The 22,410-nt window shown below is 51.1% G+C and overlaps 1 protein-coding gene across 1 annotated transcript in view; it reads left to right on the top strand.

Moving 5' to 3' along the window:
• Nucleotides 1-22,410, top strand: part of LOC141077368 (uncharacterized) — a 168,033-nt gene that overhangs the window by 109,784 nt on the left and 35,839 nt on the right. Inside the window, exons 2-4 of the mRNA XM_073564264.1 lie at nt 6,273-6,617; nt 10,819-11,082; nt 11,159-11,218. Of these exons, the coding sequence (XP_073420365.1) occupies nt 6,273-6,617; nt 10,819-11,082; nt 11,159-11,218 (669 nt within the window). The remainder of the gene's footprint in view (nt 1-6,272; nt 6,618-10,818; nt 11,083-11,158; nt 11,219-22,410) is intronic.

Genomic DNA, 22,410 nt, shown 5'->3' on the forward strand with positions numbered 1-22,410 from the left:
CTGCAGTCTGTAGCCTCAGCCTCCTGACCTCTGTCTCTCTCCTCTGCAGTCTGTAGCCTCAGCCTCCTGACCTCTGTCTCTCTCCTCTGTAGCCTCAGCCTCCTGACCTCTGTCTCTCTCCTCTGCCTGCAGTCTGTAGCCTCAGCCTCCTGACCTCTGTCTCTCTCCTCTGTAGCCTCAGGCTCCTGACCTCTGTCTCTCTCCTCTGTAGCCTCAGCCTCCTGACCTCTGTCTCTCTCCTCTGCAGTCTGTAGCCTCAGCCTCCTGACCTCTGCCTCTCTCCTCTGCAGTCTGTAGCCTCGGCCTCCTGACCTCTGTCTCTCTCCTCTGCAGTCTGTAGCCTCAGCCTCCTGACCTCTGTCTCTCTCCTCTGCAGTCTGTAGCCTCAGCCTCCTGACCTCTGCCTCTCTCCTCTGCAGTCTGTAGCCTCAGCCTCCTGACCTCTGCCTCTCTCCTCTGCAGTCTGTAGCCTCGGCCTCCTGACCTCTGCCTCTCTCCTCTGCAGTCTGTAGCCTCAGCCTCCTGACCTCTGCCTCTCTCATCTGCAGTCTGTAGCCTCAGCCTCCTGACCTCTGCAGTCTGTAGCCTCAGCCTCCTGACCTCTGCCTCTCTCCTCTGCAGTCTGTAGCCTCAGCCTCCTGACCTCTGCCTCTCTCCTCTGCAGTCTGTGACCTCAGCCTCCTGACCTCTGTCTCTCTCCTCTGCAGTCTGTAGCCTCAGCCTCCTGACCTCTGTCTCTCTCCTCTGCAGTCTGTAGCCTCAGCCTCCTGACCTCTGCCTCTCTCCTCTGCAGTCTGTAGCCTCAGCCTCCTGACCTCTGCCTCTCTCCTCTGCAGTCTGTAGCCTCAGCCTCCTGACCTCTGCCTCTCTCCTCTGCAGTCTGTAGCCTCAGCCTCCTGACCTCTGCCTCTCTCCTCTGCAGTCTGTAGCCTCAGCCTCCTGACCTCTGCCTCTCTCCTCTGAAGTCTGTAGCCTCAGCCTCCTGACCTCTGTCTCTCTCCTCTGCAGTCTGTAGCCTCAGCCTCCTGACCTCTGTCTCTCTCCTCTGCAGTCTGTAGCCTCAGCCTCCTGACCTCTGTCTCTCTCCTCTGCAGTCTATAGCCTCAGCCTCCTGACCTCTGTCTCTCTCCTCTGCAGTCTGTAGCCTCAGCCTCCTGACCTCTGCCTCTCTCCTCTGCAGTCTGTAGCCTCAGCCTCCTGACCTCTGTCTCTCTCCTCTGCAGTCTGTAGCCTCAGCCTCCTGACCTCTGCCTCTCTCCTCTGCAGTCTGTAGCCTCAGCCTCCTGACCTCTGCCTCTCTCCTCTGAAGTCTGTAGCCTCAGCCTCCTGACCTCTGTCTCTCTCCTCTGCAGTCTGTAGCCTCAGCCTCCTGACCTCTGTCTCTCTCCTCTGCAGTCTGTAGCCTCAGCCTCCTGACCTCTGCCTCTCTCCTCTGCAGTCTGTAGCCTCAGCCTCCTGACCTCTGCCTCTCTCCTCTGCAGTCTGTAGCCTCAGCCTCCTGACCTCTGCAGTCTGTAGCCTCAGCCTCCTGACCTCTGCCTCTCTCCTCCGCAGTCTGTAGCCTCAGCCTCCTGACCTCTGTCTCTCTCCTCTGCAGTCTGTAGCCTCAGCCTCCTGACCTCTGCCTCTCTCCTCCGCAGTCTGTAGCCTCAGCCTCCTGACCTCTGCCTGTCTCCTCTGCAGTCTGTAGCCTCAGCCTCCTGACCTCTGCCTCTCTCCTCTGCAGTCTGTAGCCTCAGCCTCCTGACCTCTGCCTCTCTCCTCTGCAGTCTGTAGCCTCAGCCTCCTGACCTCTGCCTCTCTCCTCTGCAGTCTGTGACCTCTGCCTCCTGACCTCTACCTCTCTCCTCTGCAGTCTGTAGCCTCAGCCTCCTGACCTCTGCCTCTCTCCTCTGCAGTCTGTAGCCTCAGCCTCCTGACCTCTGCCTCTCTCCTCTGCAGTCTGTAGCCTCAGCCTCCTGACCTCTGCCTCTCTCCTCTGCAGTCTGTAGCCTCAGCCTCCTGACCTCTGCCTCTCTCCTCTGCAGTCTGTAGCCTCAGCCTCCTGACCTCTGCCTCTCTCCTCTGCAGTCTGTAGCCTCAGCCTCCTGACCTCTGCCTCTCTCCTCTGCAGTCTGTAGCCTCAGCCTCCTGATCTCTGTCTCTCTCCTCTGCAGTCTGTAGCCTCAGCCTCCTGACCTCTGTCTCTCTCCTCTGCAGTCTGTAGCCTCAGCCTCCTGACCTCTGCCTCTCTCCTCTGCAGTCTGTAGCCTCAGCCTCCTGACCTCTGTCTCTCTCCTCTGCAGTCTGTGACCTCTGCCTCCTGACCTCTACCTCTCTCCTCTGCAGTCTGTAGCCTCAGCCTCCTGACCTCTGCCTCTCTCCTCTGCAGTCTGTGACCTCTGCCTCCTGACCTCTGCCTCTCCCCTCTGCAGTCTGTAGCCTTAGCCTCCTGATCTCTGTCTCTCTCCTCTGCAGTCTGTAGCCTCAGCCTCCTGACCTCTGTCTCTCTCTTCTGCAGTCTGTAGCCTCAGCCTCCTGACCTCTGTCTCTCTCCTCTGCAGTCTGTAGCCTCAGCCTCCTGACCTCTGTCTCTCTCCTCTGCAGTCTGTAGCCTCAGCCTCCTGACCTCTACCTCTCCCCTCTGCAGTCTCTAACCTCAGGGTCCTGACTTCTGCCTCTCTCCTCTGCAGTCTGTAGCCTCAGCCTCCTGACCTCTGCCTCTCTCCTCTGCAGTCTGTGACCTCAGCCTCCTGACCTCTGTCTCTCTCCTCTGCAGTCTGTAGCCTCAGCCTCCTGACCTCTACCTCTCCCCTCTGCAGTCTCTAACCTCAGCCTCCTGACCTCTGCCTCTCTCCTCTGCAGTCTGTAGCCTCAGCCTCCTGACCTCTGCCTCTCTCCTCTGCAGTCTGTGACCTCAGCCTCCTGACCTCTGTCTCTCTCCTCTGCAGTCTGTAGCCTCAGCCTCCTGACCTCTGCCTCTCTCCTCTGCAGTCTGTAGCCTCAGCCTCCTGACCTCTGCCTCTCTCCTCTGCAGTCTGTAGCCTCAGCCTCCTGACCTCTGCCTCTCTCCTCTGCAGTCTGTAGCCTCAGCCTCCTGACCTCTGCCTCTCTCCTCTGCAGTCTGTAGGCTCAGCCTCCTGACCTCTGCATCTCTCCTCTGAAGTCTGTAGCCTCAGCCTCCTAACCTCTGTCTCTCTCCTCTGCAGTCTGTAGCCTCAGCCTCCTGACCTCTGTCTCTCTCCTCTGCAGTCTGTAGCCTCAGCCTCCTGACCTCTGTCTCTCTCCTCTGCAGTCTATAGCCTCAGCCTCCTGACCTCGGTCTCTCTCCTCTGCAGTCTGTAGCCTCAGCCTCCTGACCTCTGCCTCTCTCCTCTGCAGTCTGTAGCCTCAGCCTCCTGACCTCTGCCTCTCTCCTCTGCAGTCTGTAGCCTCAGCCTCCTGACCTCTGCAGTCTGTAGCCTCAGCCTCCTGACCTCTGCCTCTCTCCTCCGCAGTCTGTAGCCTCAGCCTCCTGACCTCTGTCTCTCTCCTCTGCAGTCTGTAGCCTCAGCCTCCTGACCTCTGCCTCTCTCCTCCGCAGTCTGTAGCCTCAGCCTCCTGACCTCTGCCTGTCTCCTCTGCAGTCTGTAGCCTCAGCCTCCTGACCTCTGCCTCTCTCCTCTGCAGTCTGTAGCCTCAGCCTCCTGACCTCTGCCTCTCTCCTCTGCAGTCTGTAGCCTCAGCCTCCTGACCTCTGCCTCTCTCCTCTGCAGTCTGTGACCTCTGCCTCCTGACCTCTACCTCTCTCCTCTGCAGTCTGTAGCCTCAGCCTCCTGACCTCTGCCTCTCTCCTCTGCAGTCTGTAGCCTCAGCCTCCTGACCTCTGCCTCTCTCCTCTGCAGTCTGTAGCCTCAGCCTCCTGACCTCTGCCTCTCTCCTCTGCAGTCTGTAGCCTCAGCCTCCTGACCTCTGCCTCTCTCCTCTGCAGTCTGTAGCCTCAGCCTCCTGACCTCTGCCTCTCTCCTCTGCAGTCTGTAGCCTCAGCCTCCTGACCTCTGCCTCTCTCCTCTGCAGTCTGTAGCCTCAGCCTCCTGATCTCTGTCTCTCTCCTCTGCAGTCTGTAGCCTCAGCCTCCTGACCTCTGTCTCTCTCCTCTGCAGTCTGTAGCCTCAGCCTCCTGACCTCTGCCTCTCTCCTCTGCAGTCTGTGACCTCTGCCTCCTGACCTCTACCTCTCTCCTCTGCAGTCTGTAGCCTCAGCCTCCTGACCTCTGCCTCTCTCCTCTGCAGTCTGTGACCTCTGCCTCCTGACCTCTGCCTCTCCCCTCTGCAGTCTGTAGCCTTAGCCTCCTGATCTCTGTCTCTCTCCTCTGCAGTCTGTAGCCTCAGCCTCCTGACCTCTGTCTCTCTCTTCTGCAGTCTGTAGCCTCAGCCTCCTGACCTCTGTCTCTCTCCTCTGCAGTCTGTAGCCTCAGCCTCCTGACCTCTGTCTCTCTCCTCTGCAGTCTGTAGCCTCAGCCTCCTGACCTCTACCTCTCCCCTCTGCAGTCTCTAACCTCAGGGTCCTGACTTCTGCCTCTCTCCTCTGCAGTCTGTAGCCTCAGCCTCCTGACCTCTGTCTCTCTCCTCTGCAGTCTGTAGCCTCAGCCTCCTGACCTCTGTCTCTCTCCTCTGCAGTCTGTAGCCTCAGCCTCCTGACCTCTGCCTCTCTCCTCTGCAGTCTGTAGCCTCAGCCTCCTGACCTCTGCCTCTCACCTCTGCAGTCTGTAGCCTCAGCCTCCTGACCTCTGCCTCTCTCCTCTGCAGTCTGTAGCCTCGGCCTCCTGACCTCTGCCTCTCACCTCTGCAGTCTGTGACCTCTGCCTCCTGACCTCTGCCTCTCACCTCTGCAGTCTGTAGCCTCTGCCTCTCACCTCTGCAGTCTGTGACCTCTGCCTCCTGACCTCTACCTCTCCCCTCTGCAGTCTCTAACCTCAGGGTCCTGACTTCTGCCTCTCTCCTCTGCAGTCTGTAGCCTCAGCCTCCTGACCTCTGTCTCTCTCCTCTGCAGTCTGTAGCCTCAGTCTCCTGATCTCTGCCTCTCTCCTCTTCAGTCTGTAGCCTCAGCCTCCTGACCTCTGCCTCTCTCCTCTGCAGTCTGTAGCCTCGGCCTCCTGACCTCTGCCTCTCACCTCTGCAGTCTGTGACCTCTGCCTCCTGACTTCTACCTCTCCCCTCTGCAGTCTCTAACCTCAGGGTCCTGACTTCTGCCTCTCTCCTCTGCAGTCTGTAGCCTCAGCCTCCTGACCTCTGCAGTCTGTGACCTCTGCCTCCTGACCTCTACCTCTCCCCTCTGCAGTCTCTAACCTCAGGGTCCTGACTTCTGCCTCTCTCCTCTGCAGTCTGTAGCCTCAGCCTCCTGATCTCTGCCTCTCTCCTCTTCAGTCTGTAGCCTCAGCCTCCTGACCTCTGCCTCTCTCCTCTGCAGTCTGTAGCCTCGGCCTCCTGACCTCTGCCTCTCACCTCTGCAGTCTGTGACCTCTGCCTCCTGACTTCTACCTCTCCCCTCTGCAGTCTCTAACCTCAGGGTCCTGACTTCTGCCTCTCTCCTCTGCAGTCTGTAGCCTCAGCCTCCTGACCTCTGCCTCTCTCCTCTGCAGTCTGTAGCCTCGGCCTCCTGACCTCTGCCTCTCACCTCTGCAGTCTGTAGCCTCAGCCTCCTGACCTCTGCAGTCTGTGACCTCTGCCTCCTGACCTCTACCTCTCCCCTCTGCAGTCTCTAACCTCAGGGTCCTGACTTCTGCCTCTCTCCTCTGCAGTCTGTAGCCTCAGCCTCCTGACCTCTGTCTCTCTCTTCTGCAGTCTGTAGCCTCAGCCTCCTGACCTCTGCCTCTCTCCTCCGCAGTCTGTAGCCTCAGCCTCCTGACCTCTGTCTCTCTCCTCTGCAGTCTGTAGCCTCAGCCTCCTGACCTCTGTCTCTCTCCTCTGCAGTCTGTAGCCTCAGCCTCCTGACCTCTGTCTCTCTCCTCTGCAGTCTGTAGCCTCAGCCTCCTGACCTCTGCCTCTCCCCTCTGCAGTCTGTAGCCTCAGCCTCCTGACCTCTGCCTCTCTCCTCTGCAGTCTGTAGCCTCAGCCTCCTGACCTCTGCCTCTCTCCTCTGCAGTCTGTAGCCTCAGCCTCCTGACCTCTGTCTCTCTCCTCTGCAGTCTGTAGCCTCAGCCTCCTGACCTCTGCCTCTCCCCTCTGCAGTCTGTAGCCTCAGCCTCCTGACCTCTGCCTCTCTCCTCTGCAGTCTGTAGCCTCAGGGTCCTGACTTCTGCCTCTCTCCTCCAGTTTCAGTGGCCTTTGCAGCTTATCCTCAGTACTACCTGGTGAAGCAGTCTCTCACGTGGCTGGAAGCAGTCTCTTACTGTAAGTCTCAGTACACAGACCTGGTCAGCACTCTCTCAGATGTGGAGGTTCTAGCAGTCGCTGCTACTGCCGGATGGAACGAGGCCTGGATCGGGCTCTACCTCTGCGCTCCGGGAGTCTGGCGCTGGAGCAATGGGGCAACAGGAACCTACAGCAAATGGAACTCGGGAGAACCGAGCCAGACGGTGAACTCCTGTGTGAGGGTCAGCTCCGGCAAGTGGAGCGACGCCGACTGTGGAGCGCGGTACTACGCAGTGTGCTACAAGCGTGAGTGTCAGAGACACAATGACTGCAGCACCTCCCTATCACACCCACCACCGTATACACAGGACGGTAACAGGTAAAACGACCGCAGCTCCTCTCTATAACACCGACTACAGTATACAGAGGACGGTAAGGCTATGTGCACATGGGTCGCCCTCCCAGGGCTGTGGGGTGCTCGGTACCGGGCCGGTGTCAGTGGGATGTGTCACAGCGGCGGTGACCTGGACCGTGGCCCTGGGCGCCCAAGTAATAGGAAGATGTGAATGTGGAATGTAGTTAATGGAATAGTTCGTGACGCCACCTGTGGTGCTCGGCAAGGGAGGTGTTAAGCCAACGCTGCATGCAGATCCGCTGGGACTGATGGTATGGTGCAGCAAAGATGTAATAGCTCCCCACAGGTGAAGTTATAGTCCCAGGGCAGTGTAGATGTGGTTGGCACGGGGATGTAGCAGTGCCGGAAAGGTAGGAAGCAGACGAGACACAGCGGGGTGCAATTTCTGTACCTTTACTTGATACCTGCAGTCCAGGTCCTGATTACAGATGGTACCAGAGCAGGCTAGCCTGGAAGCAATTCAGGGATTCTCTCTCAGCAGACGGGCTGTGCAGTCTCCTTACTAGCGCTTATTCGAATGAAGTACTCCCAGTACTGAGTTACACTGGAGTTCCTCCTGTCAGATGTTCTCAAGAACCTCACTTGCACGGCAGACAGCTGTAGCCTGCCTCGGGGACTCCTCTCTCCTGAGTCCCGGCTCACTATCCAAGCTGCTGTTGTGCCTCAAGGCTTAGATGGGAGCAGGGCATTTACAGCCTCCTGCCCCTCTGGTATCTGCTGCAGGACCGTTAGAATCCATACAGCCGTGGAGACCAGGCTCCAGTTCATGCGCTCTCTCCAGATATGAGCTCGTCCTCTCAGCTCTATCTCAGCGCTCCTTCCACGTCTGTACACTTCACCCTCCGCAGACTAACTGACCACTCCTTCCTCTTGGCCCTCAGAGATCACTCCTCCCATTAATCCTGGTTCAGAGTTCCCCCTGCTGGCCTGGAGTGGAACTGTGTTGCATGCATAGATTGACTGCGAGAGAGACCCATCATTGCCTCCAAGTCTGGCATTACCCTCCCCTGCAGGAAGGCAAAGCCACTGTGGCGACCATACTCCTGGGGGCGCCACACACACGTTGCGGATGCTGCTGCGTATCCGCAGCGGATTTGGCCCTGCGGATCCGCAGCAGTTTCTGCTGCGTTGTACAGTACCTTTATATTCAATGGAAATTGAAAAACGCAGTGCACATGCTGCGGATTTTTCAGCGCGGATTAGCTGCGGTTTTAAATCCGCAGCATCTCACTTCTTCGTGCGGAATCCGCAGCGGTTTGACACCTGCTCCATGACCAGATGTCAACACGCAGGGGAAAACCAGATTTAGCCAAATCCGCGGGGAAAAATCAGCAGCAGAATCTACAACGTGTGCGCAAACCCTAACAGATACAACGACCGCAGCTCCTCTCTAAAAATTCAAGCCCATGGCAGCTTTTTCTAAACCAGACCTGGTCAACTAACTTGACCAAGTCTGCACTTACTTTTACTTTGCACGGCAGCCACAGCTGTAGCTGTAATTCCAATGCACTGCAGCGGGTTCAATATGCCTCTAAGCACACTCTAAGGTTTAGATAATGGCCATCGGTTATATTTCCTTTCACTGTCTCACAGTATATATATTCAGAGGTGAGATGGTACTGGTACGGCCTAAAACTGAAGTACAAGGGTCCTTTGCGCCGTTCAGTCCCGAATATTCAAATGCCATTTTGAAGCTCTTATGGAATGCCGATCTCTCCAACGCAGGTCTTCCCTAAAGGCAGTTTTGGCATGTTAGATTTGTCTGGTCTGGTGTTAAAGTTTAGAGAAAGTTTAGTGTTGGAAAAAAAGTCATATTCCACAGAATGAGGTTTTGGCACAAAAAACGCTGGAAAAATTGATACCTGTCTTTTTGGTGTGTTTTTTCAGCATTTTGTCACCACCCATTCATGGATGAAAACCGCTGAAAAAACACTGAAAGAAGTGACATGCTCTGTGTGCAAAAAATGATGCAAAGCACACAAAACTGACGACAAAAAAAAAACAATGTGTGGGCATGAGATTTCTGAAATCTCATAGGCTTTGCAGGTACTGTAAAAAAACAGCTGAAAATCAACATAAAAAAACACCCAGCGTGAAGTTAGCCTTAGTCCTTAGAGATGTGGCCTAGCCCAAGATGCTGTGTACTTGATTGTTCACACCAAGTCGGCTCATGTCAAGCTGAACAATGTGTCCCAGAGTCACCAACAACAGATCCAGAGTCACACTGTCCTATCCAGACTTTCTCCAAGGTTCCGCAGCTTCACTTTCACCTCGGACTCTCCTTCGATTCCCCTCAACCACCAAAAAACCCCCATGGGCCAACTCCGGAATCTCTACGTCCCTGATGAAGCCGTGTCTCCCAGCGATACGCGTGGGCTGTTTGGGATCTCAAACCTGATGACTCTCCAAGGGTGGTACGGATTGACATTGTTTCCGGATATTTCTTCTGCCTTCCTGTGGTCCCATCTCTGCTCTGGGGACTTGTCTGGACCCTAACAGGTTGGTGTGTCACCACATGTAGATTTCCATAGTGCCTGATGTGGTGAGAACACTTGGCACTGCCATTTATGTGCTTAGGGTGTGGATTCACGGCATTATCTGTCACGTAGCACTTTCTGCCCCACTGAGTGGATAAAATATGCATTACCTGTATGGTGTCCACATTGTTTGGCCCAAGTCCATCCTCGGGAGATTGGAGATCTTCCATGTATGCTGTGATCTACTCATGTTGGTTGCTACACACATGGTGTGGACATGTGTATCAGGCTGTGCTGTTGTTTTTAGATGGTTTTATGATATCTAATGGTCTGTATGTTTACGGTTTATGCCATCTTTATTGCATTTCTTTTTCCAACTCCGTCCTCTCGACACTGCCCTCTACTGGCCAGAACATATATTACATCACAAATCTCCCACAATACAGTGATTAACCCTTACAGGGGCAGGGATTTGGTTTAGCCTTCCATTCTGCGCAGGCAGAGTTTGGGTTTGGTGAATCTTTCATGGGGCAGACGTTGGCCTTGGCTTTCTCCTTTGCAGAGACAGGGTTTGGTCTAAGCAATCAAGTATACCATTTATGGGGACAGGGGTTGTGTTCGGCTTTACCGCAAATGTAATAAGGGCACCAGGGGGGGTTATGGTGGCCGGGTTTTGTAAAGATACATTACAGGGGCAGAGTCCACTGAGCACACTATCAGCGAGCACCCCCGGTCCCTTGCACATAGACAGATGGGACCAACACAGTTCTTTCCTCACAGATTACCTTCTCCTCTGGTCACAGCGGTCCAGGCGAATAAGAGTCCGGAAAGCGGCTGTTGTCCAACAGGGAAAAATGTTTAATAAACAGGAACGGAATAGAACGGAAAGAAGAGTACAACACTGGATTTCTGAACTTACCCTGAAACTCTCCGCAGCTGCACCCACAGCAGCTGTAGCAGCCAAAGATAGCCAGTAGTCCACACACCAGGATTAACCCTTCAGAAGCGGGGGGCGCTTCCAGAGTCCTGGGGCCCGTGTTGCAGTCTTCAGTCCTACAGTCTTCGGGACCCTTCCTGAATCCCTAGGGTCCTTGAATTCCTTGATGTCCTTGAAGCCCGGGGCAACAGACCTCTCCCATCTTGGGGGCCTGGCAGTGCCCCGTCTGTGAAACACATCTGCCCTGGCCAATGTATCTGGGCAGTTCTGAGGAATCAACAGCTTCCTCTCTTCTGGTGGCTGCAAGTTCAGCCTCCCTGCTGCTGGCCCAGCCTACAATATTAACTGTTACTGTCCCTGCCTCTATTAGGTGTATGGCACACATGGCAGACAGCACATTAAAGGAAACATTCACATAATACAGAGTATAAACACATAGTACATTCAAATGCATAACATATATATATATATATGAAGGGCATGGGAGGTCACACGGAAGGAGGACAGGGTGCAACTGAGGGAACCTGCCACCTCCTTACACCTACACGGGCAGGTTATGGAATTAGCGCACCATTTATGAGGTAGGGATTTGGCTCTGTTTCTCTTTTTACATATAGTAATGATGCAGATTTGTTATTGATGTTTTCTTGCTAAATTTCACATAATTTGATCTTGCAGTTGCCAATACCACAGTTCCTGAGCTACCCTCGGACTGTCAGTGGCCGCTCAGCCCCACTACTTTACAATACATGCCTACAACATCTCCAGAACTTATTACTAACTGGAACATGACCGACTCCCAAGGTATCTCACAACAAGGCATGGGATCTGCTCCTGGTGCTGGTCCAGGTACTCGTCCAGGAATGAACTCTTCTCCAGTGGTTCAGCCCTTGACTTCTGCTCCAACTACAGCTACAGTACTTGACTTGACCACATCTGGAGGTAATGGATTTTTCCAAATTGTAAGACATCCACACATGTCCTGGAAGATCTATAAGGGGCGTTATCTGTTTTACAGGTACAATCGGATCTACTGTATTACAGGGGTCCACAGGAGCGAGTGGTGGGACAGTGGTTGGTAAGTTAGATGAAGGTTTCTTCTTTATATTTTTTGTTGCCCTTGCTCCTCCCTAGTAGAGATGAGCAAGTTTGATCAGGTCAGGGCTTATTCGCCAAGCTATAGCGCTCACCAAATAAGCTGCAAAGGGAACCTGGCTTCCTGGATCGCGCCTGCTGATCGGAGCCCAACACACAGTCTCTCCATGCATGTGTTGTGACTGTCACACAGCCACAACACATGCAGCTGCGGAGCCGGACAGCTGATCAGCAGGAGTGATCCAGGTATCCGGGTTCCTGATGCACCTTATTGGGTAAGTGCTTTAGCTTGCCGAATAAGCCCCGACTCAATCAGATTTGCTCATCTCTACTCCCTACAGCAGATTGTTGGTGATCACTGATGTTCCAGTCCAGTCCCTCCACATCTTCTCTCGTCATGTGATGTCGGAATCACTCCATCATGTTTTCTGCAATGAACCCCCATACACTGAAGACTTCTGTGGTCACCCATGTACGGTAATTTCCTAACTGCCATTGTCCAAAGGAATAGACCTCAAAAGTAATTATACCCCAACACACAACAATAAAGGGACACCAGCAGTACATGCCACACACTGGAGGAGACCTCAACTGTAATACTGCACACTGGAGGAGACCCCAGCTGTACATGCCAAACACTGGAGGAGACCCCAGCTGTACATGCCGCATCCTGGAAGAGACCCCAGCTGTACATGCCAAACACTGGAGGAGACCCCAGCTGTACATGCCAAACACTGGAGGAGACCCCAGCTGTACATGCCAAACATTGGAGGAGACCCCAGCTGTACATGCCGCATCCTGGAAGAGACCCCAGCTGTACATGCCAAACACTGGAGGAGACCCCAGCTGTACATGCCAAACACTGGAGGAGACCCCAGCTGTACATGCCAAACATTGGAGGAGACCCCAGCTGTACATGCCGCACACTGGAGGAGATCCCAGCTGTACATGCCGCACACTGGAGGAGATCCCAGCTGTACATGCCGCACACTGGAGGAGACCCCAGCTGTACATGCCAAACACTGGAGGAGACCCCAGCTGTACATGCCAAACACTGGAGGAGACCCCAGCTGTACATGCCAAACATTGGAGGAGACCCCAGCTGTACATGCCGCACACTGGAGGAGATCCCAGCTGTACATGCCGCACACTGGAGGAGATCCCAGCTGTACATGCCGCACACTGGAGGAGACCCCAGCTGTACATGCCAAACATTGGAGGAGACCCCAGCTGTACATGCCGCATCCTGGAAGAGACCCCAGCTGTACATGCCAAACATTGGAGGAGACCCAAGCTGTACATGCCAAACACTGGAGGAGACCCCAGCTGTACATGCCACACACTGGAGGAGACCCCAGCTGTACATGCCAAACACTGGAGGAGACCCAAGCTGTACATGCCACACACTGGAGGAGACCTCAACTGTAATACTGCACACTGTAGGAGACCCCAGCTGTACATGCCACACATTGGAGGAGACCCCAGCTGTACATGCCACACACTAGAGGAGACCCCAACTGTAATACTGCACACTGTAGGAGACCCCAGCTGTACATGCCAAACACTGGAGGAGACCCCAGCAGTACATGCCAAACACTGGAGGAGACCCCAGCTGTACATGCCAAACACTGGAGGAGACCCAAGCTGTACATGCCACACACTAGAGGAGACCCCAACTGTAATACTGCACACTGTAGGAGACCCCAGCAGTACATGCCAAACACTGGAGGAGACCCCAGCTGTACATGCCAAACATTGGAGGAGACCCCAGCTGTACATGCCGCACACTGGAGGAGATCCCAGCTGTACATGCCGCATCCTGGAAGAGACCCCAGCTGTACATGCCACACATTGGAGGAGACCCAAGCTGTACATGCCAAACACTGGAGGAGACCCCAGCTGTACATGCCAAACATTGGAGGAGACCCCAGCTGTACATGCCAAACACTGCAGGAGACCCCAGCTGTACATGCCAAACATTGGAGGAGACCCCAGCTGTACATGCCGCATCCTGGAAGAGACCCCAGCTGTACATGCCAAACATTGGAGGAGACCCAAGCTGTACATGCCAAACACTGGAGGAGACCCCAGCTGTACATGCCAAACACTGGAGGAGACCCAAGCTGTACATGCCACACACTGGAGGAGACCTCAACTGTAATACTGCACACTGTAGGAGACCCCAGCTGTACATGCCACACATTGGAGGAGACCCCAGCTGTACATGCCACACACTAGAGGAGACCCCAACTGTAATACTGCACACTGTAGGAGACCCCAGCAGTACATGCCAAACACTGGAGGAGACCCAAGCTGTACATGCCACACATTGGAGGAGACCTCAACTGTAATACTGCACACTGTAGGAGACCCCAGCTGTACATGCCAAACACTGGAGGAGACCCCAGCAGTACATGCCAAACACTGGAGGAGACCCCAGCTGTACATGCCAAACACTGGAGGAGACCCAAGCTGTACATGCCACACACTAGAGGAGACCCCAACTGTAATACTGCACACTGTAGGAGACCCCAGCAGTACATGCCAAACACTGGAGGAGACCCCAGCTGTACATGCCAAACATTGGAGGAGACCCCAGCTGTACATGCCGCACACTGGAGGAGATCCCAGCTGTACATGCCGCATCCTGGAAGAGACCCCAGCTGTACATGCCACACATTGGAGGAGACCCAAGCTGTACATGCCAAACACTGGAGGAGACCCCAGCTGTACATGCCAAACATTGGAGGAGACCCCAGCTGTACATGCCAAACACTGCAGGAGACCCCAGCTGTACATGCCAAACATTGGAGGAGACCCCAGCTGTACATGCCGCATCCTGGAAGAGACCCCAGCTGTACATGCCAAACATTGGAGGAGACCCAAGCTGTACATGCCAAACACTGGAGGAGACCCCAGCTGTACATGCCAAACACTGGAGGAGACCCAAGCTGTACATGCCACACACTGGAGGAGACCTCAACTGTAATACTGCACACTGTAGGAGACCCCAGCTGTACATGCCACACATTGGAGGAGACCCCAGCTGTACATGCCACACACTAGAGGAGACCCCAACTGTAATACTGCACACTGTAGGAGACCCCAGCAGTACATGCCAAACACTGGAGGAGACCCAAGCTGTACATGCCACACATTGGAGGAGACCTCAACTGTAATACTGCACACTGTAGGAGACCCCAGCTGTACATGCCACATACTAGAGGAGACCCCAGCAGTACATGCCAAACACTGGAGAAGTCCCCAGTAGTAGATGCCACACACTGGAGGAGACTTCAACTGTAACACAGCACACTGGAGCAGACCCCAAAAGTACATGCCACACACTGGAGGAGATAACAGCAGTACATGCCACACACTGGAGGAGATAACAGCAGTACATGCCGCACACTGGAGGAGACCCAGCAGTACATGCTGCACACTGGAGGAGATGTAAGGGGCTATATTATATCCTTGCATTTCTTGCTCATCCTGGTACCGTATGTTATAGTGTATATTTATGTATAATATAATGTTTTACTTTTGCATATTGCTATTGTGTACGTTTCATAATGTATGTATGTATTACTGCTGCTTTGTATAAGATGTTCCTTGTTTGTCATAGGGAAAGTGTAGTACCTAAATTTAGCCACAAGATGGAGTACATTATAGTTTAAGATATAGCACTGTAAATAGTTAATATAAGAGGGGTCACTGTGGTTAAGACAGGAGGACTTCCTAATTATAGTCAGTCGGGGACAGGGCGACTATTAGCTCGGGTGGGCTTTATAACCCGAGCACCATTGTGACCACGTAACAGTTAAGAGAGAAACCCAGCCATCCAGGGCAGCAGGCCAGAACAACAGCGGGCTACAGCAGTGTTGGAACAGAGGCTAAGGACAAGGCCAGGACAGTACGGATATGCAGGTGGCTCCATAATGTGGCAACTTATCTCATGGGCTGATGCCCTCAGAACCGGGACAAAACGGCGGAGGGATCCCCCAAGCACAGTGAGTTTGGACAGGGAGAACGCTGCATCACCACAAGAGACAGTGCAGGTCACTCACCATGTGGCAGCTGACTTTGTAGGCTGATGCTCTTATGTCGAGGGAACGCCTAACTGTGGCAAAGCTGGACAGGGAGGATGCTGAGGTACCGTATGATACGGTCTGACCCGGTTAAGTGCTGTGTGACAAGGAAAGGAGTACAGGGAGAGAGGAAGAAATGTGCATTGTGGAATCTGCTGTTAATGCTGTGTTGAATGTGGATGTGCTGCGTAAGGTTACCAGTAAAGTTGTTCATTTGAAAGTTGAAATGGACTGTGTCTCAATTTGTGTGGATCCATCTGGAGGGAGCCTTCAGAAATGCAGAGGAGACCCTGACGGAGCAGAAAGTGAAGCCACAGGTATGCTGAATGATGGACATTGTTTTCATGAGATGGGAGGTCAGGGCATGACTAAACAGATGGCCTCGGTCATGACTACGGCCCTCCCTCACAGAGACCCCAGCAGTGCATGCCGCACACTGGAGGACACCCCATCAGTACATGCTGCACACTGGAGGAGACCTCAACTGTAATACTGCACACTGGAGGAGACCCCATCAGTACATGCCGCACACTGGAGGAGACCCCAGCAGTACATGCCGCACACTGGAGGAGACCCCAGTAGTACATGCTGCACACTGGAGGAGACCTCAACTGTAACACCGCACAGTGGAGGAGACCCCAGCTGTACATGCCACATACTGGAGGAGACCCCAGTAGTACATGTCACACACTGGAGGAGACCTCAACTGTAACATCGCAAACTGTAGGAGACCTCAACTGTAACACTACACATTGGAGGAGACCCCGTCAGTACATGCCGCACACTGGAGGAGACCCCAGTAGTACATGCCGCACACTGGAGGAGACCTCAACTGTAACATCGCACAATGGAGGAGACCCCAGCTGTACATGCCACATACTGGAGGAGACCCTAGTAGTACATGCCGCACACTGGAGGAGACCTCAACTGTAACATCGCAAACTGTAGGAGACCTCAACTGTAACACTACACACTGGAGGACACCTCAACTGTAATGCCGCACACTGGAGGAGACGCCATCAGTACATGCCGCACACTGGAGGAGACCCCAGCAGTACATGCCGCACACTGGAGGAGACCCCAGTAGTACATGCTGCACACTGGAGGAGACCTCAACTGTAACACCGCACAGTGGAGGAGACCCCAGCTGTACATGCCACATACTGGAGGAGACCCCAGTAGTACATGTCACACACTGGAGGAGACCTCAACTGTAACATCGCAAACTGTAGGAGACCTCAACTGTAACACTACACATTGGAGGAGACCCCGTCAGTACATGCCGCACACTGGAGGAGACCCCAGTAGTACATGCCGCACACTGGAGGAGACCTCAACTGTAACATCGCACAATGGAGGAGACCCCAGCTGTACATGCCACATACTGGAGGAGACCCTAGTAGTACATGCCGCACACTGGAGGAGACCTCAACTGTAACATCGCAAACTGTAGGAGACCTCAACTGTAACACTACACACTGGAGGACACCTCAACTGTAATGCCGCACACTGGAGGAGACGCCATCAGTACATGCCGCACACTGGAGGAGACCCCAGTAGTACATGCCGCACACTGGAGGAGACGCCATCAGTACATGCCGCACACTGGAGGAGACCTCAGCAGTACATGCCGCACACTGGAGGAGACCCCAGTAGTACATGCCGCACACTGGAGGAGACGCCATCAGTACATGCCGCACACTGGAGGAGACCCCAGTAGTACATGCCACACACTGGAGGAGACCTCAACTGTAACATCGCACAGTGGAGGAGACCCCAGCTGTACATGCCACATACTGGAGGAGACCCCAGTAGTACATGTCACACACTAGCTCACATTACACACACCACTAGTACTTGTATCTGTTACAACGGAGATAACGGGCTACAAGAGTGGATCCTCTGGGTCGTGGCACCGAACTCTCCCCGAGCAAGCACACCAGGTGGAACCAACCCCTATACAGGGACTGTTGGGGACAGTCTCAGGGATCTCAAGTACCACGACTGCCAGGACCAGGGATCGGCTCGAGTAGAAGAACGGGAGCAGAGGCGAGACAAGATGACAGGGAGGAATTCAGAAGGAGTCGGGAGACCAAGAGGAGCGGGTATGGTGGAGTGCGGAGGAAGGAACGGAGCAGGACACCAGGAGGCCGTAGGACTAGAGCAGGCTTCTGGAAGAAACAGAGGGAAACACACATGGTTAGGAAACACAGCAATCAAGCGATGGCAGGCGGACGGTAGACGGCAAGCGGCAAGCTGAAGCAAGCAGAGGCAAACTAACGGAGGCAAGCGGGGCCTAAATACCAAGTTGGGAACTTAAAAGTCAGGCGCCTCCACTAAGGGAGGGCGGCCTGAAATACCTGATTGGACTGGAGGTGCCGCCGAGTCAGGTCAGGAAAGGGAATTAGTGTAATGAATGGGCGCGCGATCCTGCCCTAAGGCGTATGCGCAAGGACACTGTGCGCGCGGCCGTTGGGGTTGAGGGAACGCGCTGAGGCGCTGCACGCCAGGGAGCGCTGGAAGGAAAGGCACCAGGCAGAGTAGGTGCAGCGACAGTGAGCACAGAGCTGGCGGCGGCAGAACCCGGAGCAGCGGTGGTGAGCATCGAGCTGGCAGCGGCAGGGCCTGGAGTGGCGGCGGTGAGCAGGGCATGGGCAGCAGTGGTAACAGGATCCACAGCATCCATGCGTTACATCCACTAATATAATTTCAGCACTACCCTTATCTTCCAGTCATCGCATGGCATGGTGGTCTTTCTGCAGTATGACTATGAAGGGATTATCATAGGCCAGTAATTAGTGTTGAGCATTCCGATACCGCAAGTATCGGGTATCGGCCGATACTTGCTGTATCGGAATTCCAATACCGACATCCGATATTTTTTCAATATCGGGCATCGGAATCGGAAGTTCAAAGTTGATTGACAGCCGAAATTACGTCATCATGATGCGCGGTGTGTGCGCATCATGATGCGCCGTCATTTCGGGCCTTCCGGGGGTCTCTGCCGGCCTGCCGGGGGGCTGTGCCGGCCTGCACCAGCCTGCCGGGGGGCTGTGCCGGCCTGCCGGTGGTCTGTGCACCCTGTGGGGGTCTGTACCGGCCTGCCGGGGGGCTGTGCCGGCCTGCCGGGGGGCTGTGCTGATGTCCGGGGGTCTGTGCCGGCCTGCCGGGGGGCTGTGCCGGCCTGCCGGGGGGCTGTGCTGATGTCCGGGGGTCTGTGCAGGCATCGTCCGATGGGACTACAAGTCCCATCGGGCGATGCCTGCTACCATGACAGTGATTGACACATTAGCCAATGATGGGACAGTAGTAGTCCCATCATCCAGCTAATGTGTTAAATGTTTAAAAAAAAAATATATATATATACTACATACATACTACATGCATGCTACATACATGCTACATACATACTACATGCTACATACATACCACATATATACTACATGCATGCTACATGCATACTACATGCTACATACATACTACATATATACTACATGCATGCTACATACATACTACATGCTACATACATACTACATATATACTACATGCATGCTACATGCATACTACATGCTACATACATACCACATATATACTACATGCATGCTACATGCATACTACATGCTACATACATACTACATATATACTACATACATGCTACATACATACTACATGCTACATACATACCACATATATACTACATGCATGCTACATGCATACTACATGCTACATACATACTACATATATACTACATGCATGCTACATACATACTACATGCTACATACATACCACATATATACTACATGCATGCTACATGCATACTACATGCTACATACATACCACATATATACTACATGCATGCTACATGCATACTACATGCTACATACATACTACATATATACTACATACATGCTACATACATACTACATGCTACATACATACCACATATATACTACATGCATGCTACATGCATACTACATGCTACATACATACTACATATATACTACATGCATGCTACATACATACTACATGCTACATACATACTACATACATACTACATACATACTACATACATACTACATACATACTACATGCATGCCACATATATACTACATACATACTACATGCATGCTACATACATACTACATGCTACATACATACCACATATATACTACATACATACTCCATGCATGCTACATACATACTACATACATACTACATACATACTACATACATACTACATGCATGCCACATATATACTACATACATACTACATGCATGCTACATACATACTACATGCTACATACATACCACATATATACTACATACATACTCCATGCATGCTACATACATACTACATGCTACATACATACTACATACATACTACATGCATACTACATGCATGCTACATACATACTACATGCTACATACATACTACATATATACTACATGCATGCTACATACATGCTACATGCTACATACATACCACATATATACTACATGCATGCTACATACATGCTACATGCTACATACATACCACATATATACTACATGCATGCTACATACATGCTACATGCTACATACATACTACATACATACTACATGCATACTACATGCATGCTACATACATACTACATGCTACATACATACTACATATATACTACATGCATGCTACATACATGCTACATGCTACATACATACCACATATATACTACATGCATGCTACATACATACTACATGCTACATACATACCACATATATACTACATGCATGCTACATACATGCTACATACATACTACATACATACTACATACATACTACATGCATGCTACATACATACTACATGCTACATACATACCACATATATACTACATACATACTACATACATGCTACATACATACCACATATATACTACATACATACTACATGCATGCTACATACATACTACATGCATGCTACATACATACTGCATGCATGCTACATACATAATGCATGCTACATACATACTACATGCTACATACATACTACATACATACTACATGCATGCTACATACATACTATATGCTACATACATACCACATATATACTACATACATACTACATACATACTACATGCATGCTACATGCTACATACATACCACATATATACTACATGCATGCTACATACATGCTACATACATACTACATACATACTACATACATACTACATGCATGCTACATACATACTACATGCTACATACATACCACATATATACTACATACATACTACATACATGCTACATACATACTACATGCATGCTACATACATACCACATATATACTACATACATACTACATGCATGCTACATACATACTACATGCATGCTACATACATGCTACATACATACTACATACATACTACATGCATGCTACATACATACTATATGCTACATACATACCACATATATACTACATACATACTACATACATACTACATGCTACATACATACTACATACATACTACATACATACTACATGCATGCTACATACATACTACATGCTACATACATACCACATATATACTACATATATACTACATGCATGCTACATACATACTACATGCATGCTACATACATACTGCATGCATGCTACATACTACATATATGCATCATACATACTACATGCTACATACATACTACATACATACTACATATATACTACATGCATGCTACATACATACTACATGCATGCTACATACATACTGCATGCATGCTACATACATAATGCATGCTACATACATACTACATGCTACATACATACTACATGCTACATACATACTACATACATACTACATACATACTACATACATACTACATGCATACTACATGCTACATACATACCACATATATACTACATACATACTACATACATGCTACATACATACTACATACATACTACATACATACTACATGCTACATACATACCACATATATACTACATACATACTACATACATGCTACATACATACTACATGCATGCTACATACAATACATTCATACAATACATACATAGACATACAGTACATATAACATAGAGTAACATACTTACCAATACTTGTCACATTGTTCCCCGAAGCCATTGTCGTCTACGGAATAAATATTAACATAACAAACCACAAAAATACTCACCCATGATCCGAAGCAGTCCACGAGTGTGTCCCACGACGATCTTGGGTAGAGAACTGCAGCATCAGCTGATGCTGCCGCTCTCTACGGGCTGCAGGAATCCAATGGCGGAAGGTAGGTATCCTTCCGCACTGTATTCCTCCTCCACTTAAAAAAAAAAGTCCCTAGTCTCACTTTATGGTAAAAGCTGTGTGGGAATGTAGTATGTATGTAGCATGCATTATGTATGTAGCATGCATGCAGTATGTATGTAGCATGCATGTAGTATGTATGTAGCATGTATGTAGTATGTATGTAGTATATATGTGGTATGTATGTAGCATGTAGTATGTATGTAGCATGCATGTAGTATGTATGTAGTATGTATGTAGCATGTAGTATGTATGTAGCATGCATTATGTATGTAGCATGCATGCAGTATGTATGTAGCATGCATGTAGTATGTATGTAGCATGTATGTAGTATGTATGTAGTATATATGTGGTATGTATGTAGCATGTAGTATGTATGTAGCATGCATGTAGTATGTATGTAGTATGTATGTAGTATGTATGTAGCATGTAGCATGTATGTAGCATGCATGTAGTATATATGTGGTATGTATGTAGCATGTAGTATGTATGTAGCATACATGTAGTATGTATGTAGCATGTATGTAGTATGTATGTAGTATATATGTGGTATGTATGAAGCATGTAGTATGTATGTAGCATGTATGTAGCATGTAGTATGTATGTAGCATGCATTATGTATGTAGCATGCATGCAGTATGTATGTAGCATGCATGTAGTATGTATGTAGCATGCATGTAGTATATATGTAGTATGTATGTAGTATGTATGTAGCATGTAGTATGTATGATGCATATATGTAGTATGTAGTATGTAGCATGTATGTATGATGCATATATGTAGTATGTATGTAG

The sequence above is a fragment of the Dendrobates tinctorius genome, unplaced genomic scaffold (assembly GCF_039654945.1).
Source record: "Dendrobates tinctorius isolate UK_male_01 unplaced genomic scaffold, ASM3965494v1 ptg000442l, whole genome shotgun sequence".
NCBI lineage: Eukaryota > Metazoa > Chordata > Amphibia > Anura > Dendrobatidae > Dendrobates > Dendrobates tinctorius.